This window comes from Petaurus breviceps, unplaced genomic scaffold (genome assembly GCF_028583685.1).
Source record: "Petaurus breviceps papuanus isolate PSGF00001 unplaced genomic scaffold, PetGlider_PUasm1.0 181, whole genome shotgun sequence".
In the NCBI taxonomy this organism is placed as follows: domain Eukaryota; kingdom Metazoa; phylum Chordata; class Mammalia; order Diprotodontia; family Petauridae; genus Petaurus; species Petaurus breviceps.
The window spans coordinates 5295613-5314024 of record NW_027185784.1 but is presented as its reverse complement, the minus strand read 5'-3'; the positions used below and the strand labels follow the sequence as shown (position 1 = coordinate 5314024).

Genomic DNA, 18412 nt, shown 5'->3' with positions numbered 1-18412 from the left:
AATTGCAGTTAACGTTGGGCATAACTCGGAGAACAGGAACTTCTGTTTGTTTGCACTGCCTCATGGGAGTTGCAGTCGCTCGGGTTACAGTCTCTTCGATCCTAGAGTCCTTTAAACTCCGGTCCTACTGGCCTCCCTACACCGCACTGCCCTCTGGGAGTTGTAGTTCGCTGTGTGTTTCTAAAGCTAAGTATTGTGTTACTCGGGCAGTGAAGACGAGCTGGTGTGCTCTCTCTGTTTTCCGGGTCGTACCTACATTTGCCGTCTTGGGGCACTATCAGCATCAGACTCGGATCAGACCTTTCTTTACCTGTCTTCTTGTCTGGGCCTGCTCTGTACTGGTATTTTTCTTTTGTTTTGTTAGGACAGGACCTGTGATTTCATTGCAGAAATCTTCAGGATCCCACTGTCTCCCCCAGTGCAGATACGCACCAGCCCTGCACCTTCTCACCCTTAGTTCTCTGTATGAGGGTTGCCAAACGTGAAAGGACCCAGGAATTTCTTTTTGCCTAAGGGCTCGTAGGTCTTAGGGAGAGTTTGGCGATCCAACCTTGCATTTTCCAAACAATAAAGAATCAAATTAATTTAGATCATAAGCTCCCCGGTCCACTCACCCCCTTGGATATGTGTCTTTCTGGAGTATTAAGAAGAAAGTAATCAAAGAATAAAATGTGCGTCTTTAACCCAGAATTAAAATTTAAAGATACTGCTAGTTGAATGGCTGCGAGGAACGGTCAAGTTTTTCCATTATTAAACAGAATAATGATACTGGAGACCATTTATGTAGAGCTTTAAAGTTTGCAAATTTTTTTCCATTTCCTCCCCCTCCTCCCCCTCCCCTGTCCCTCTTCTGCCCCTCCCCATCCTTCTCCCCCTCCTCTTCCTCCTCATCATTACCGGTATTATCTAACACCTCAGATTTCCACTTAGGAATTCCAACTCCCCATCTTACTTGTGTAACTGCAGAAGTCAGTTAGCCTCTCTCAGTCTCAGCTTCCCCTTTTATCAAATGAGCATGATACATGTACTGCCTGCCTCACAGGCTAGTGTAAGAAAAATTTTTTGTAAACCTTAAAAAGATGTATGTAGGTCCAAGTTATTATTGTTAATGTCTTGCCCTCATCCTGTTGGATGGAGTTCACATAAAAACTGTCCTAGGATAAGTTGCTGTCTTATTATTTTCTATGTCTAATATTCTGTACATATTGTACAGATGGGTAAGATAATATAATGATAATAATAGCCAACATTTACTAGTGTTTACAGTGTTAGATACTGCACTAACCAATTTTTTTTTTGATTGGAACATAAGCTTACCTTTTTTTTTTTTTTTTGCCTTTTGGAGGAGGGAGGGCAGGGCAATTGGGGTTAAGTGACTTGCCCAAGGTCACATGGCTAGTTTTGTGTTGTGTCTGAGGTCACATTTGAACTCAGGTCCTCCTGACTCCAGGGCTGGTGCTCTATTCACCATAAGCTTACCTTTTGCAGGTTTGCTGAGAGCATTTTTAGGATCTCTCCAGTAGAAAGAAAGGATTAAGGCTGATTTGTAGCCTTTTTCCATATAGTTTTGATTTCCCCTGTTAGATCTCTGTACTTTGAAAAGTTTTTATTCTTTGATTGGAGATTTTAACTATTTGGCATGGCAGCATCTATTGAAAACATTTTCTTAAATTTTTACACATTAGTGTTTTATTTGGGTGATTGTAAGGGAACAGACTGTCCTGTCCTAATTATAGCAGTGGTAGGGTGGCATACCCCCTGAGAGAATACTGAAGTAACAAAGGAAGAGGGTTCAAACAGGCTCCTTTATTAATAGGTTTTATTAGGGTTGATTGCATTGAAACAGAACAAAGACGGCATAGTGCCAGGGTGGCCCAGGGTCATGTGCAAGTTTTCCCTTGGGATAGTTGGAGCTTCTTTTGCTGTTTACATTTACTCAAGGTAGTTAACATTTTTCTGTGGAGTCACGGGTCATGTTCCCATTCTGGCCTATCCCGAGTACTGGGATTGTGGCCTATAGTTTTATCTGGGATCGCACTTTGTTTCCAGGAGTTGGTTTATTGATTTCTCAAGGATAGTATAGGGTATATTTGTAGTACCCAGACTTGTTGTATGGTAGTTTGCGAGAGAGTGAGTTTTCTGGTGAACAATTCTGGCCATGGATTTGTAGATGTTCGACAGTGCTAAAATTCTGCATCCTGCAGTGATACAATGAATGGTTTCTACAAATTCATTACATATACTTTATTGATCAATGTATGCATTCCTTAATGATAGCCTTTCTATAATTTGTAGAGATAGTGAGGTAATCTTTTAAAAAAATTTTTATTCCATAAATTAAGCCATTTATTGTTGGACTATTGGCAACAGACTTTTTAAAATAAAATTTTATGTTTATTTTTAGTTTACATCATTCATTTCCACAAAATTTTGAGTTACAAATTTTCTCCCCGTCTTTCCCCTACCCACCACCCCAACACAGCGATCCCACTGAAAACCCCCTCCCTCAATCTACTCTCTCCTATATCCTCCCCCATACCCTCTCTGACTTTCCAGTAGGGCAAGATGGATGTCTATATCCCCGTGCCTATATATCTTATTTTCCAGTTGCATGTAATATATATACGTTTTTAAACATTTGATTTTAAAACTTTAAATTCCAGATTCTTGTAATATTTTTTCCTTGATCTGGGAACTCCAGTACCTGCCTATAATATTCCTAGGAGTTTTCTTTTTGGGATCTTTTTCAAGAGGTGATCAGTATATTCTTTCAACTTCTATTTTGCCCTCTGGTTCTAAAACATCAGGGCAATTTTCCTTCAGAATTTCTTGAAGGATGTTTTCTAGGTTCTTTTTTTGATCATGGCTTTCAGGTAGTCCAGTAATTTTTAAATTATCTCTCCTGGGTCTGTTTTCCAGGTCAGTGTTTTTTTCAGTGAGATATTTCACATTGCCTTCTATTTTTTCGTTTGTTTGGATCTGTTTAATAGCGTCTTGATTTCTCATAAAGTCACTAGCTTCCACTTGCTCCAATCTAATTCTGAAGGAATGATTCTCTTCAGTGAGCTTTTGAGATTCTTTTTCCATCAGGCAAATTCAGCTTTTTAAGGCATTCTCCTCATTGCCTTTTTGAGCCTCTTTTGCCATTTGAGTTAGTCTGTTTTTTAAGGTATTTTCTTCAGTCAGGTTGTTGACTTTCTTTTCATGATTTTCTTACATCATTCTCATTTCTCTTCCCAATTTTTCCTCTGCTTCTCTTATTTGGTTTTCAAAATCTTTCCTAAGCTCCTCTATGGCCTGTAAGCAGTTCATATTTTTCTTGGAAGCTTTTGTTGCAGGAGTTCTTACTTTGCTGTCTTCCTCCTATTCCATGCTTTGATCGTTTTTGTCCCCAATAAAGGAATCCAAAGTTGGATTGCTGTGCTTGCTTTGCTTCCTTTTCTTGCTCATGTTGCCACTCAATTACTTGACTTTTGAGCTTTTTGCCACAGTAGAACTCTGCTTCCAGAGAGGAGAACTTTGTCCCAAATCACTGGGGTTTTCTCAGCTGCCAGAGGTATTAGTTGTCTGCCCTCTCTAAAGCCTCCACTGTCTCTGGCTCACTGGTCACACACCCCAGGACCTCCTCCCTAGACAAGCTATCCAGATCCAAGCAGGTTAAAGCAAGAGCTATTACCCCTCAGAATTGTTGCTTTGTCCCCCTGAAATTTGAAGGCCAGGAGCTCTGAAGCAGCCACATGGCTGCAGCCACCACGCCTCAGTAACTTCTCCCTCTGGGGATCAGAGGATGGACCACTCTCCTAGACTCCCTGTTCCCAAAGTCCACACTGACCTCTCACTTTGTCTTTGGCATTTATGGGTTGATAATTCTGGAAACTGCCACAGCTTCTGGTGATCTACTCTTTTGATGTCCCTCTAGCTGCAGCTGGTCAGAGCCATCTTGAGGCTAAAACTGCGGGCTCACTTGGGGCTGGGCTCTGCTCCCAGCGGGCTGTGATGAACCCTTCCTGTCAACCTGCTGTGCTGTCTTCAACAGATTTGTTTCTCTCTATCACTTTGTGAGTTCTGTAGCCCTAAAGTTTGTTTAGAGCCATTTTTTTATTGGTATTTGAGGTGGTTATGGGGAGAGTGCAGGGAGTTTTGCTGCTTCTGTGCTGCCATCTTGGCTTCCTGGGCTACAGATATTTGATAAGAAGATTTTACTGGTCTTTTAATTTTTTCAGTCTTCTGATGGCAGATTTGATTGTGAATGCAAAGGTGATATTGTAGGTCTGTGCACCATCAGCTATTGTTTTCATACAGGATGCCAGATACCCACAGCCCATCTCTTCATTTTGGTCTTGCCACAGAAGGAGCAGGTATACTTGGCATGCTGGCTAATTTCAGTTTTCTTCACCATTTTTCTGAGGAGTGCACCATAACATGTTCCATATTTACCAACAATTCCAACCTTCTTGGTACCTTTAGCCATGTTACTGGTTGCGGGGCTAGAACTCGGAGAGGGCTATAGTGACCTAATCTTAAATGGCTATCATAAACCATTCTGTTTCTATAAGCAAATCTGCATGTCCCAGCCACTGGTTTGATGCCTCTGTGGATGTATTGTGTGGTTAAGTTCATGTGGATGTTGCCCAACTTTGAAAGCCTTTTCATTCAACTCTTAGAACTTAGCTATTCCTTAAGTTATATCTGGAGGTAAACCACTTTATTATATTTCACAATTCCAGTAGCATTTGCTTATTTATTGACAGCCTTTTACTTTATTTTTTTTCGGTGAAGTAGAGATAGAGCATTTATTAAGTGCTTGTTTGCTTTGTGGCAGGTATTGTGCTAACGCTAATGATACGATATCAGCAAAACAGCTCCTGCCCTTAAAGAGCGTACATTTTAATAGAGAAAGACAACACATAAAGGGGCATTAGAAAGTGAGGTGGAGGAAGGTGGGAGTATGGTGAGGAGTCATCTGAGAACTAGCATGGAAGTCTGGACCCTGGCAAAATGGGGAAGGATCCAGAGGTGGAGTCTAAATTTCCAAAGAGTTGGAGATGGTTTAACATAAGTAAGGGCTTTGGTAAGGAGATGTCTGGGAAGTGACAAAGTGACATCTTTTTTCTTCCAAAAATATTTCTGTAAGCCTTAGCCTGTTTATTATGTGCTCTGAGAACATCTCTTAATCTACTTCCTCTAATTTAATATGGAATAATGTTACTGCTCAGATTTCAAAATCCATGTAGTTGAACACTCAGTAGAGTTTGTCCACACAGTTTGTATAACTGGGACAGGCAGGACAGATGGGCCCAAGGTTGAAAAGGAGGTGAGTGGACTTCATTCATTTTTTTTTTTTGAAATTACAGAACTTTTTTACTGACCCTAAGATTCCCAGAAAAGCAAAGGCTCATCTTTTTTTTTTTTTTTAAAGCAGTTGGGGTTAAGTAACTTGCTTAAGGTCACACGGCCAGGTGTTTCTGGGTGGGTGCTAAGTGTCTGAGCTCGGATTCGATCCCAGGTCATCCTGACTCTGGGGCCAGTGCTCTTACTCGCTGTGCTACCTGGCCGCCCCAGGCTCATCTTTTCAACATGAACATTTTATTGCTATTGTTGTATGACAGTGAACCACGAAATGCCCCTTTCTTGAAGAACTACATATGTAGTTCAACAGGGCATTGGAGAGATGCATGGTGGGGGTGAGCAGGCTGTGATTTATCTAAGAATTGTATAACAAAAAGAAACTAGGTGCTGCTCTTGTGCCAAGAGTAAGGAATGCCAGGGACAACCAGAGTGTCCCACTGCTTCCCTTATAGTTTTGAGAGAAAGGGAAGAAAGCCTTTAGCATATTAGATGGATAACCTGTGGCAGACTTGTGGGAGAACTTGGATGAGAGTGGCAAATGAGGGACAAGTATAGGTAGTTGTCATCTCATCACTGGAGGGAACTCCTGAATTATGGAATCACAGATTCGTTTGAGTGCCCCCAAATGTTGATGACTTCTGTGAATTTAATTTGTATACTACTAATTAAATGGAATTCTTAATTGTCACAATTAGTTAGATTTTCTAGATAACCCATTATATTGTCATCTTTGTTCAGTTGTTCAGTTATATCTGATTTTTTGTGATCCCATGGATCATAGCATGCAAGTACTGTTCATGGGATTTTCTTGACAAAGATACTAGAGTTATATGCCATTTCCTTCTCCAGTGGATTAAGGCAAACAGAAGTTTAGTTACTTGCCCTGGGTCACACAGCTAGTAAGTGTCTGAGGCTAGGTTTGAACTCAGATCTTCCTGACTCCAGGCCCAGTACTCTATCCACTGAGCCATCTAGCTGCCTCCAGAAAAATAACCCATCATTGTCATTATTAAATAAAGATATTTTTCTCTTAAATATTTATATCTTTTTTTTTCTAGTCTTAACTTCTTTCACTAGCATTTCTAGAATTATGTCAAATAGCAGTAGGAAGAAGGAGCATCCTTATTTTACTTCTGTATTCATTGGGAAAAGTTCTGATATTTGTTTACCCATTGTATGTAATTCTAGCCTTTGGTTTTAGATATATTTTTATGTTAAAAATATATGACCTATAAGTTTTTTTGAAAAACTTAAATGAGTGTTATACTTTGTCAGAGGCTTTTTCTGCATCTGCGGATGTAGTGGTCACAAGAAAAAGAACAATTTATTTAAATTGTTTTTCTAAATGTTTAATTACATACTTGCTTTTGTGGTATAAATTCAACTTTGTAATAATGAATAATTGTTTAGATTTATTGCTATGGGCTTTTTGCTGTGGTTTTATTAATTTTTATACCAATGTGGATGAATAATACTGGTCTTATTCAATTTCTTTGCTTTATACTTTGCTGGTTTAGGTATTTGGACTGTATTTGTCTTATCAAAGGATTGTGGTAGATTATTTTCCTAGTTTTTGAGAAGAATTTTGTGTAGCATAGAAATTAATTGTTATTTAAATGTTTAATAGAATTCTTCTTCCCCCTTTGGTAGTTTCTTTATTTCTGGTTCATTTTATTTTCTGATATTGGGTTGTTTGACATTTCTGTTTCATGTCCTGTTAATTTAGGTATTTATATTTTTAAATTTATATACTCAGTCTCTTATTTTTCTATATTGTTAATATGTTTTCAGAGATAAATTTTTTTCTTCTGAGGACTACTTTAACTGGTTTCCAGACATTTTGGTATGTTGTATCTTCATTATTATTGTATTTCACATAAATATAAATTGTTTCTGTGGTTTATTATTTGACCTAATCATGATTAAGTCTCTACTTGGGCCCTCATCTTTTGCTTTTTATTTTCTGATTGCTATTTTTATTCCATTGTGGTCTGTAAAACATTTGTTTAATATTTCTGCTTTAAAAATTATATGTAATTTCTTTTTGCCTTAGCATAAAGTTTTCTTTAAGCAAAGATAACATATGGTGCTGAGAAATTAACTGAACATAAAAAAGCTGCCACAAAATTTTCAGTTCAGTTCTATATTTTCTTTTTGTTTATTTTTCTGTTAGATTTGTCCAGCTCCAAGTGAGTAATATTAAAGATTCCTACAGTTGTGTTACTATATGTGTATTTTTGTAAGTGAACTTACTTTTTTCTTTTTAGATTTAGATGCTATACTATTTGATGAATATATGTGAATACTGATAGTGTTCCTTAACTATAAGCATAATATAGTTTCCCTTTTTATCTACCTTAGTATTTAGAATTTTTTGTTTGTCTGATACCACGATTAAAACTTTTGTTGTTATTGTTTTTAATCACCAAATGTAATAAAACTATTTGGTGTTGGTTAAAAACAAAAAGAAAAATAGATCAATGGAGCTTACTAGGTAGCAATTTAACTCAGTAACATTGTGTTCTATAAAACAATGAACATAAAAGATCTGTTTGATGAGAACTGCTGGGAAAACTGGAAAGCAATTTGATAGTAATTAATTTTCAACCAATAATTTACATCATCTGCCACAATAAACTTTGAATATATAATCTACTAAAGGCAACAGCATGAAAATATTAGATGAGAATTAGATCAATTACCTTTTACAGCTATAGCTAGGTAGAGGTAGCGGGAAGGATTCTTAATCAAATAAGAGAGAGAAGTGAAAACAAAAAAATAGATAATTATTAGTTAAATTGAAAAGTTTAGCATATGAAAGAAAGCTATCGTGTGGAAAAAAATCTGTGTGTAAAATGTCTCTGATAAGGGTCTGAAATCCAAGCTATTAAAGCTTAAAACTTCACTAAGACTTTTGGAACTCTGTGTGTATATATATATTTATGTGTTATATGTGTATATGTATATGTGTTTATGTGTATATATCTATATATGTAACACCAAGAGCTGTTCTGCAGTAGATAAGTAGTGAAAGAATATGACCAAACAATTCTTTAAAGAATTGTTAGCTCTTATAACCAAATAAAACATTGGTTCTAATTACCAATAATAAGAGAAATGCAAGCCACTAATTTTGAGGTTTTGCTTCTCACCCAAAAACCCAGCAAAGATGGCAGTAGATGGAAGTGGTTAATGTTGGAAGGACTACATAAAGACAGGGATACTTATGCATTGTTAGTAGAAATTTGAATTGGTCCAGTTGTTCTAGAAAGCAATTTGGAAGTATGCTAAGAAAGTAACTAAAGTATCCGTATCCTCAGTACCAAGGATCCCATTACTAGGCATGTGCCTCAAGGAAATCAACAATAAAAAGAAAGGCCCCATATATATGAAAATATGTATAGCACCACATTTTATAGTACCAAAGAAATGGAAACAAAGTTGATGTCCATTTCTTAGGGAATAATATAAATAATTTGTGCTTCATGAATTTAATGGAATATTACTGTTTTGTAAGGAGCAATCAATATAAAGAATTTAAAGCATGGAAAGACATATGGACTGATGCAAAATGAAATAAGCACAACCAAGGAAATAATATACACAGTGCTTACAGTAAAATATAAGTAGAAAGATTCCCCATTTCCCAAAGCCTCCAGAGTGAACATTGTGTAATTATAATGACCAGTCTTAGTCCCAGAGAAGAGTTGTGAAGATGTAATTCCTTCCTTTCTTTTCAGACATGGATGGGATTATGGGTATGGAGAATTGCAAGTATGGCCACACATAGTTGATGTATTGATTTTACTGAACTGCATTTTTTCTTCTTTTTCTTTAAAACTTTGTTACAAAGGATGTCTCATTGGGTCAGGTGGTAGGAGAGGTATTTGTTCACAAATGAAGGTTAAGTAAAAATGTCAGATAGCAATAAAAATGTTTTTAAAAAGCCAAAAACATAGGAATCACCTTATCCATGGAAAATTTTGTTCCAGTCTCTGATTTTCATTTATATATCATTTTTAGATGTGATTCTAGCATATAGCAGATTTTTGAGTCATTTATTCTGCTGATTCTTCATTTTGTTAATTTGCATAATCTATTCACAGATTTATGTCTTCCCTCATTTATTTCTTTTGTATTGATTTTTATCTTCTTCATCTTTTAAATCAGCCCTTTATCTCTGTGATCAATTTTGCTTTTACTGATTTAATGTGGGTCAGTTGGCTACTTTCTTTCCTTCATTCCTGTTTACCAGCCTATAGTGGTAAATATAGTATCGAACACATATTAAGTGCTTAGTAAATGTTTATTAATTTATTGACTGCACTACCCCAAGTTTTTCAAGTTTATAAACTTAGTTTATAAAGTTATGAAGTTAATTACTCTATCTCTGTATATATTTCTCCTCCTGCTTTGAGCCATCTCTTTCCTTGGCCATATTAAAAACATGTGGTTAAAAATCTTTCCTTTTCTTCCATCTAATCTCTTATGTTAAGTGGCATCTATATCTGTATCTAATCTATATAACTATATCACCCATCATTGTATCAATATTTATATCTATGTATATTTTTACTGTCCCATTGTCCAAGGAATTTTCCTTTGTTTTATTTTCTTCAATATGTCTTTTCACTTGCATTATATCTTAATTTTATTTTCTGATTGTCCCTTCCTTATTCTCTCTGTGTTTATCATGACTGTGTTCCCCTTTCTCTCACATTTCTATGTTATTATCTTTGTAGATCTTCTCTCTTCATATTTTTTTTACTTTCTCTTAGAAATATCAATTAACAAAGGAATCATTGATGAGTGGAGGCAGTGTTATATGATGGGAGTCACTCTTCATCCTAAGTTACAAGACCCAGTCCTTCATGTCCTGTCCTTACCATAAAAACTTTATTCTTAGGCCCATTTTATCATATCTATGGTTCTGTGTTTCCCCCTACCACTCAAGATCTGAGCTGCCTTTTGGGACTCATATATACAACCTACTACAGTGTGATTCTATGTAGGGAGGTGTCAACTTTCTTTGAGAAAGTGATCTTAGTTTCTTTCATATATCCCACCTCATCATGTGTTGTGATTTTGTTTGAGGAAGTGCAACATTTTGTCTAAGAAAGCGAGCCCGTAGTGTATGAATTTCCCTTGGACTAAATTCGTGATAAGGTTATCATTTTCATACTATAGACAAAATCTCTTCTCCTGTGAAGAATGTTCTTTAGCAGTACCTTATCCTTTCCCTATGCAATGAGGTATCCATTTATTATAGTTTTACTCTAACATTTTTTCCTGTTTTTAATTACCTTTTTCTTGAAGTACTTAGATACTTTGACAATTAGTGCATATATACCATGTGTTGACATTGTTTTATTATCTGTGGTGCCTTTAAGAAAAAATATAATTTTTCTCTTTATATCTTTTGATCTTATCTAATTTTATTATTATCTGATATGAAATCATGATTACCACTCTTGGATGAATGAATGAATGAAAAATCATTTATTAAGTACCTACTGAATGCCAAGCACTAGAAACACAAATTAGAAATAAAATGATACAGTTTTTGCTCTCAGGGAGCTCAAGGTCTAATTGGGGAAGATAGCAATATAAAAAAGTTCAACTACAGGATAGAAGTTGGACACGCAGAGGTTCTAAAGGTTCAGCATTAAGTAAATGGCAAGGACCAGGATGTACTAACAAGACAGATGACAGTATTAAAGGTTCCTGAGGGCTTAGTTACAGAGTAGATGATAAGGCTCAGTGGTCTTTTTTCTCACTTGGAAGTATTATAGTTGGTGATCCCCAAATCATTTGAGTGATATAAACAGCAATATTGCTTTTGCTGCTAAGAGAAGGGAGCTAGAAGGGCTCCCCTATTGGTGGTTTTTTCCTTCTGGATGGCCCTGCTTTTTTGAGTTCTCCTGAGGCATAATAGATTCTACTCAGTATATTGTTGGATTCTACTTTCTAATCCCTTCTGCTACACTTCTTCATATTATGGGTAAGTAAATACCATTGATATTCATGGTTATGAATGGTATTTATTTTGTTAGTTATGATTGTTAATTGTTTTTTCCTTCTACTTCTTTTAAAAATTTTCCTCTCTTTTCTTTCTCCTTTGACCTCCTCTTCACAAAGAAGGCAGAGAAAGACAAGGAATCTTATCAAAATTAATAATTCATAAAGTGGTAATTTCTTTGCCTTCTCCTTTTTTCACCTGACTCAGATCTTCATCTCAAGTTTTACATTTTCTTTTTTTCTTTTTAATCACTCATTTATGATTTGTCCTCAGTAGTTTTTAGTTCCCCAACTCTGCCATCCCTCTTAAATCCTCCTCTTCCCTCTCCTTGTTCCTATACACTAAACACTATGTGTGTGTATACGTGTGTGTGTGTGTACCTATTTGACTCTCCTTTGCCAAGTTCAGATAAGATTGATCTTATGTGATGGCCACTTCCCCTCCATATTTGTATTCTCTTTTACTATAACTATGGGAAGTAGGTTATTCCTCCTCCTTTCTATTTTCTTCCTTATTATATTCATTTTTTAATAATGGAATATTATTGCCCTGGAAGAAATGAGGAATATGGAGAATTCAGAGAAACTTGGGAAGATTTGTATCAACTGATATTTTCAAAGTTGATTCTTTGGTTATCTTTTGTTTTTATATCACATTTCCCAATGCATCATTTCCCTCTGCTCCCTAAGAGACCATCCTTATCACATAGCATTTTTTCTTTCTTTTTTAAAATTAATTTGTTTGTTTACTTTTAGATTACAAGATTCAATTCCATAATTCCTTGAATTTCAAATTTTGTTCCCCTCCCTTCCCACCCCCCCCTCCATGGCAGCATACAATCAAGTATAGGATCTGCAAATACTTTCACATTAGACATTAGTTAGGTTATAAAGACAGATTGTATCAGATGGAATGAAAAATGGTAAAGAGGAAATAAAACCAAACAAGAAAAAGAAAAAGATCAGGTGGTTTGCTTCAATCTGGATTCAAACTCAGTTCTTTCTAGTTCTTTCTCTGGATGTAGACATCTTTCTCCATCATGAGTCTTTTGGGATTGACTTATATCACTGCATTGCTGAGAAGTCCAGTTTATCAAAGTTGGTCATCACACATATGTTGTGTCTGTAATTGTGTACAAATTTCTCCTGGTTCTACTCTTCTCACTCAGCATCAGTTTGTATAAGCCTCTCCAGATAAATATGAAGTCCATCTGCTCCTTGTTTCTTATAACACAATAGTATTCCATTACATATATATATATATATATATATATATATATATATATATATATATATACTACAACTTGTTTAGCCATTCCCCAATTGATGGGCATCCCCTTAATTTCCAATTCTTTGCCACCACAAAAAAGAGCTGCTATAAATATTTTTGTACATATGGGTCTTCCTCCCACTTCTATGACCTCTTTGGGATATAACCCTAGAAGTGGTATTGCTGGGTCAAAGGGTATGAAATTATTTATAGCCCTTTGGGCATAATTCTAGATTGGTCTCCAGAAAGTTTGGATCAGTTCACAACTCCACCAGCAATGTATTAGTGTTCCAATTTGCCCACATCCTCTTTAGCATTTGTCATTTTCCTGTTTTGTCATCTTAGCCAATCTGACTGGTGAGATCACATAGCATTTTTTAAGAAAAAGGAAAAAAAGTTACTAAAATGAATTAATACATTGAAAGGCTCTTACATTTCTAATGTTCCATACCTATAGTTCCCCACCTCTTCAAAGAAGAGAGGGATATATCTTCCCAAAGCTCTTCTTTGAGACCTAGCTTAGTCATAATTTTGTGATACTCCCTTTCTCTTTTGAAAAAAGTTGGGTTTTTTTTTTTTTTTTTGGTTTTTACATCACTGTAATTTTCCCCAGTATCCCTCTCCTTTCTCTAAGAGCCATTTCATATAACAAATATTTTTATTTTTATTAATTTTTTTTCAAAAACAATGGGATCTAACTTGTTTCAGTAAGTCAGGATTAAACATAGTGCATTTAAGAAAGATTCCCAGGAGCACGTACGTGGCGCAACGAATAAGAGTACCGGTCCAGGAGTTAGGAGGACCTGAGTTCAAATGTGGCTTCAGATGCTTGACACTTAACTAGTTTGTGACCTTGGGCAAGTCACTTAATTCCAATTGCTTTGCTTTCCGCCCTCCAAAAAAGAAAAAGATTCCCAGCAATTGAAATGAATGCTGTCATCAAAATAATACCTCCACATGAATCCAACCAACTGTAGGTCAAAGAAGAACCTTCAAACAAGGGAGTGGGTCCTGCCTATTTGTTTTTAAATGTGGAGGGGTTTATAGTGGCTATTCTGAACCATATTATTGTCACCAGAAATTAAGAAGAATTATAACTAAGGAGACTGATCAGTTATTGATCAGTGCGGATTATGCAAATATAACAAATGTGTTTAAAGAAAAAAGAAAGAAAAAATATCAGAAAAAAATCCATAAAGCAAGTCTGAAAGTATATGCAATGTTATATGTCTCTAGACCTCTCAGTTCTGTAAGAGTAGGGTTGGGAGCATCTTTTCATTTCTCTTCTTTGGTATTATGCTCATTCTTTATAATTTTGGATCATTGACTTGATTTTGTTTTTTGTGGTTGTTTATTCTGATACCTTGTAAATTGTTGTGCATTGTTTCTAGGCTTTGCTTATTTTACTTTGCTTCATATAAGTCTTTCTATGCTTCTCCATATTCATCATAGTTGTTTCCCAGTAATATTCCATACATGTACCACAAAGTTGTTTAGCTATTCCCTAATCAATGAGTATCTTCTTTGTTTCCAGTTCTTTGCTATTGCAAAAAGTGGTGCTAGAAAATCTTTTGGTGTAGATGGGATTTTTCTTTTTGTCGTTGGTGGTGGTGTGGCGGTTGTTGTCTTTTGTTCTCAAAGAGAACCAAAAATGACACCACTATGCTAGAGTAAAGTTTCAATGTGTTTGACTATGGCTGATCAGAGCAATATGAACTCAGAATGCTCTACCACAGATCTGGCACAAATAGTCTATGTGCACGTTTGGGGTGGATACTCTCAATTTGCGCATACTGTTTCCTTTGAGCTGTCTTAATTCTGCTTTCCTCTTAGAGCACAGCACCTTCTCAGATGTGGGCATGCCATGCTGAGCGGTCCTGTGCCAGGGTCCTCCATGTCACACAATCAATCCCAAAGTTCTTGAGAGGGACCTTGAGAGTGTCCCTGTATTGCTTCTTCCGACCACCATGTGAGCACTTGCCCTGTGTGAGTTCTCCATAAAATAGTCTTTTTGGCAGGCATACGTTTTGCATTTGAGCATTGTGGCCAGCCCATTGGAGTTGCGCTCTCGGAAGCAGAGTTTGAATGCTTGGGAGTTTAGTTTGAGTAAGGACTTCAGTGTAAATTATCCTGTCAGGTGATCTTCAGAATCTTCCTAAGACAATTCAAGTGGAAGCTATTCAGTTTCTTGGAATGGTGCTGGTAGATTGTCTAGGTTTCACAGGCATACAACAATGAGGTCAGCACAAGGGCTCTGTAAACCTTCAGTCTGGTGGGCAGCCTAATATCTCTTCTCTCCCATACTTTCCTTTGGAGCCTCCCAGACACTGAGCTAGCTCTGGCAATGTGTGTGTCAACTTCATCATCAATGTGTACATCCCTGGAGAGTACAATACCAAAGTAAATGAACTTATCCACAGCATTCAAAACTTCTCCATTTGCTGTAACCAATGGTTCCACATATGGATGGTGTGGTGGTGGCTGATGGAGCACCTGTGTTTTCTTGATGTTAATTGTTAGGACAAAAGTAGCACAAGCAGCAGAGAATTGATCCACACCTTGGTGTATGAACCTAGTGGTGGAATCTCAGTGTTAGAGTATGGACATTTTAGAAACGTTTTTAGCACAGTTCCAAATTTCTTTCCAGATTGGTTGGACAGATTTACAACTCTATCAACAGTGAATAAGCCTACCTGTTATTTTGTAACCCACTCCATATATTTTTTTTGTTTATTTATTTACTTTTATTTTACAACATTCATGGTCCCTTGAGTTTCAAATTTTCTGCCCTTCCCTTTCCTCACCCAGTCATTCATTTATTTTCTTTTCCTAGTTGCATTGATTGTGTTCATATAAAAGCTTTTCAGTGATCTGTTTTATGTTTTGAAATTGTACCTATTCTTTTGTTAAGAATTCACCCTCAGCCAATAGCAATGAAAGGGACATGATCTAATTCTTTTCTAATTTTTTAAAATGTAAGCATTAATATTAAGTCATATCCATCTTGAATTTATTGTGGAATATAATTTAAAATGTATCAAATTTAATTGCTGGCAAGCTGATTTCCAGTTTTCCCAGCAATTCTTGCTAAGTGGTGAGTTATTTTCTAGATAAATTTATGTTTGGGGATTAATTTTACAGTGTGTAGTGGCAGATGGGGGAGGAGTGTTGAATGAGCCCTTGAAAGATTAGTGTAGTCTAATATTAATTCACATTTACCTTGAATAAATTTTCTTTTCCAGTGGATTCAAGCATACTTGCTCTACATTTAGTAAATAATATTCCCCCTCCTCTTCCTTCTTCCTTTCTGGAAAAAGCAACTGATTTGTTATTTTCTTGGTAATATGACTCTCATATTGATACAAGTGTCAGTAAGCATTTATTATATGCTTATTATATGATAGTAGTCCTGTTAAATAATGTGGATACAAAGAGAAAAGCTAAATAGTCCTTGTGCTCAGGGAATTTGAATTCTAGCAGAATATACAACATGTTTGTATATAAGTACATTCAGAACAGATGCAAAATTAATTACAGGGTGGTTTTGGGAAGCAGGACACTAGCAAGTAGGGTTGGAGGTGGGGGTCAGAATCAGGAGTGAACTAATGTAGAGCCAAAAAGCACCAGGAGATATACCCTCAAGATGACTACAATGATGTAGTAAAGGACAACAGCCTTGCAAGACTCCAGAGCTCTGATGAGTGCAGAGGATGCCTGGGATGCATTTTCAGATATGATTAATGATTTGTTTTGCTGGACTATATTTTGTTTCTTATAAGGCAGGGTTTTGGGGGCATGGGAGGGAGGTATCATTGAAATATATACATATATATGTATATATATATATATATATACCTACACACTTATACAAATATAAATAAAAGAAAGAATATCAGTAATACATTTAAAAAGAAAAAGATTTGAGTCAGGAGAAACCAAGTAGTCCAATTTCCCCTTCTTGGGCCTAACCTAACCTTTTCGTGTTCTCTGTGCTGGAAGGAAACATAACGTCATATATCAGAGCAAGTATAAGATTTGTCCTCTCAATCCTCCCCTGAAATAAAAGAGGTAGTTTAATATTAGATTTCCATTATCTTATGATTTTTTTGTATTTAAATTAAACAGTAGAAATGTTAACAAAGTTTCTGGATAGTTGCCTTATAAAATTCATGACAGGGAACTAAATGGATCAGTGAATATGTATCATCACGACTGGGGGAAAAATACACAATTTCTGCAGATGTTCTGTTTACTAATGGTGCTATAACCAAACTAAAAAAATCCTATGAAAGTTGTTGATCCAGAATTTTGGCTGCTTAGTTGCTGAGGAAGCAGGCTTTTGGGTTTTGTTGTCCAAACAACTCTGCTTAGGAATTCATTGCTGACTGAATTGAGAAGGGATTAGGAAAGTTTCCCTAATAATAATTATCTATCAAACTAAATTACTGCACCTAGCAGTTCATTTATTTGTGATTTGAATGTTGCTTTTCTAGTCTTGCTCATTGCTTTTACATTTCTTCTGCATATGACTGGACATTTTTAAAAGTGATAGTGTCTTATTGTGATAATTCTTGATGAGCGCAAGTTAGTTCTAAGAAAAATATCAATGATTATAATGTTATTATGTCTAGAAACTTTTATAATTATATAATAATTTATTTAATCTTTTTAATTCAGGAAAATAATGGATAAAGGAGAGGAGATTAATGATCAAAGTGGAGAAGAATTAAGTATTACAGGAGAAATTGATGCAACTGAAACAGTAGATGATGTGACAGAAGAGAACAAGGGAGAGACCACAGGAGTGTCCACAAAAGGGACCCAGCTGGATGCCAGAGAGCAGGCTAACTTGGATGAGCAAGAGCATGACAGAGACATCCAAGAAGAAAGTATGGAGAGAAAGAAATCAGCAAAGGGCAAAAAAGTGAGAATATGGGACACCGCACAGGGTACGGAGGATGGACTACCTGAAAAGAGGGAAAAGCAGCGCCGTGAAAAGGAGAGCACACTTCTGCAAAAGGAGTCCCCTGCCAGGCCAGAGGAAGGGCTGTTATCGCAGGCTGAATTCCCCACATCTTATCTGACCAAAATAAAGGCAATAAAGGAGGCTTTGAAGACGACAGTGGCAGATTTAACAGCCACAGGTATGGCTTCATTTACAGTTCACTGCTTCACCTGTTTTTTGTGCCTTCCCATGCTTCCACTCACTCCTCTAGCCCAATTATTGACTAAGCCTGGGGCACCATCAGTGGTAATGCTCCCTGATCACCATTTTCCAGTTAAGGGACTATCAAAATCTGAATGAATGTTACATTTGTTCTGGAACTCCAAAGTCATTGTCAGTGCTTTAGGATACATTGACTTCTTCAAAAATGTTGAGGTTTGCAGACAAATTGTTGAGTCGTCATTGGGATTGTTGTACATGCTAGCTGGAAAGCAACTCTTTTTAGATGATAGAATAGAAAGAACATTGAACCTGGGTCGGGCACTGGCTTTACTGCTTTCTAGGAGTTCTGTCTTTGAGCAGACCATTTTCTTTCTCTGGGTTTCATTGTCCTCATCTGTGCTTGGGCTAGATGATCTTCAGTGTCCCTTCTAGCTCTAAGTGTTACGATCCTTTGTATTATGGAAGATCTTAGACTTGAAGCAGCGTAGACTCTTAGTTTTTGTAACAAATTGGAAGCAAAGAAGTTTAGATTTTACCTGTTTCATAGTGTGTTGGTATAATGGTGATAGAAATATGAAGATCTTCCCTGCCCCTTAATAAGCCTAAGT

At 36.4% G+C, this 18412-nt stretch overlaps 1 protein-coding gene across 1 annotated transcript in view; it reads left to right on the top strand.

Annotated features, from left to right (window-relative positions):
- IQUB (IQ motif and ubiquitin domain containing) overlaps positions 1 to 18412 on the top strand; it is a 118171-nt gene that overhangs the window by 840 nt on the left and 98919 nt on the right. The window contains exon 2 of the mRNA XM_069087111.1: positions 17315 to 17781. Coding sequence (XP_068943212.1) covers positions 17322 to 17781 — 460 coding nt within the window. The 5' untranslated portion in view covers positions 17315 to 17321. The remainder of the gene's footprint in view (positions 1 to 17314; positions 17782 to 18412) is intronic.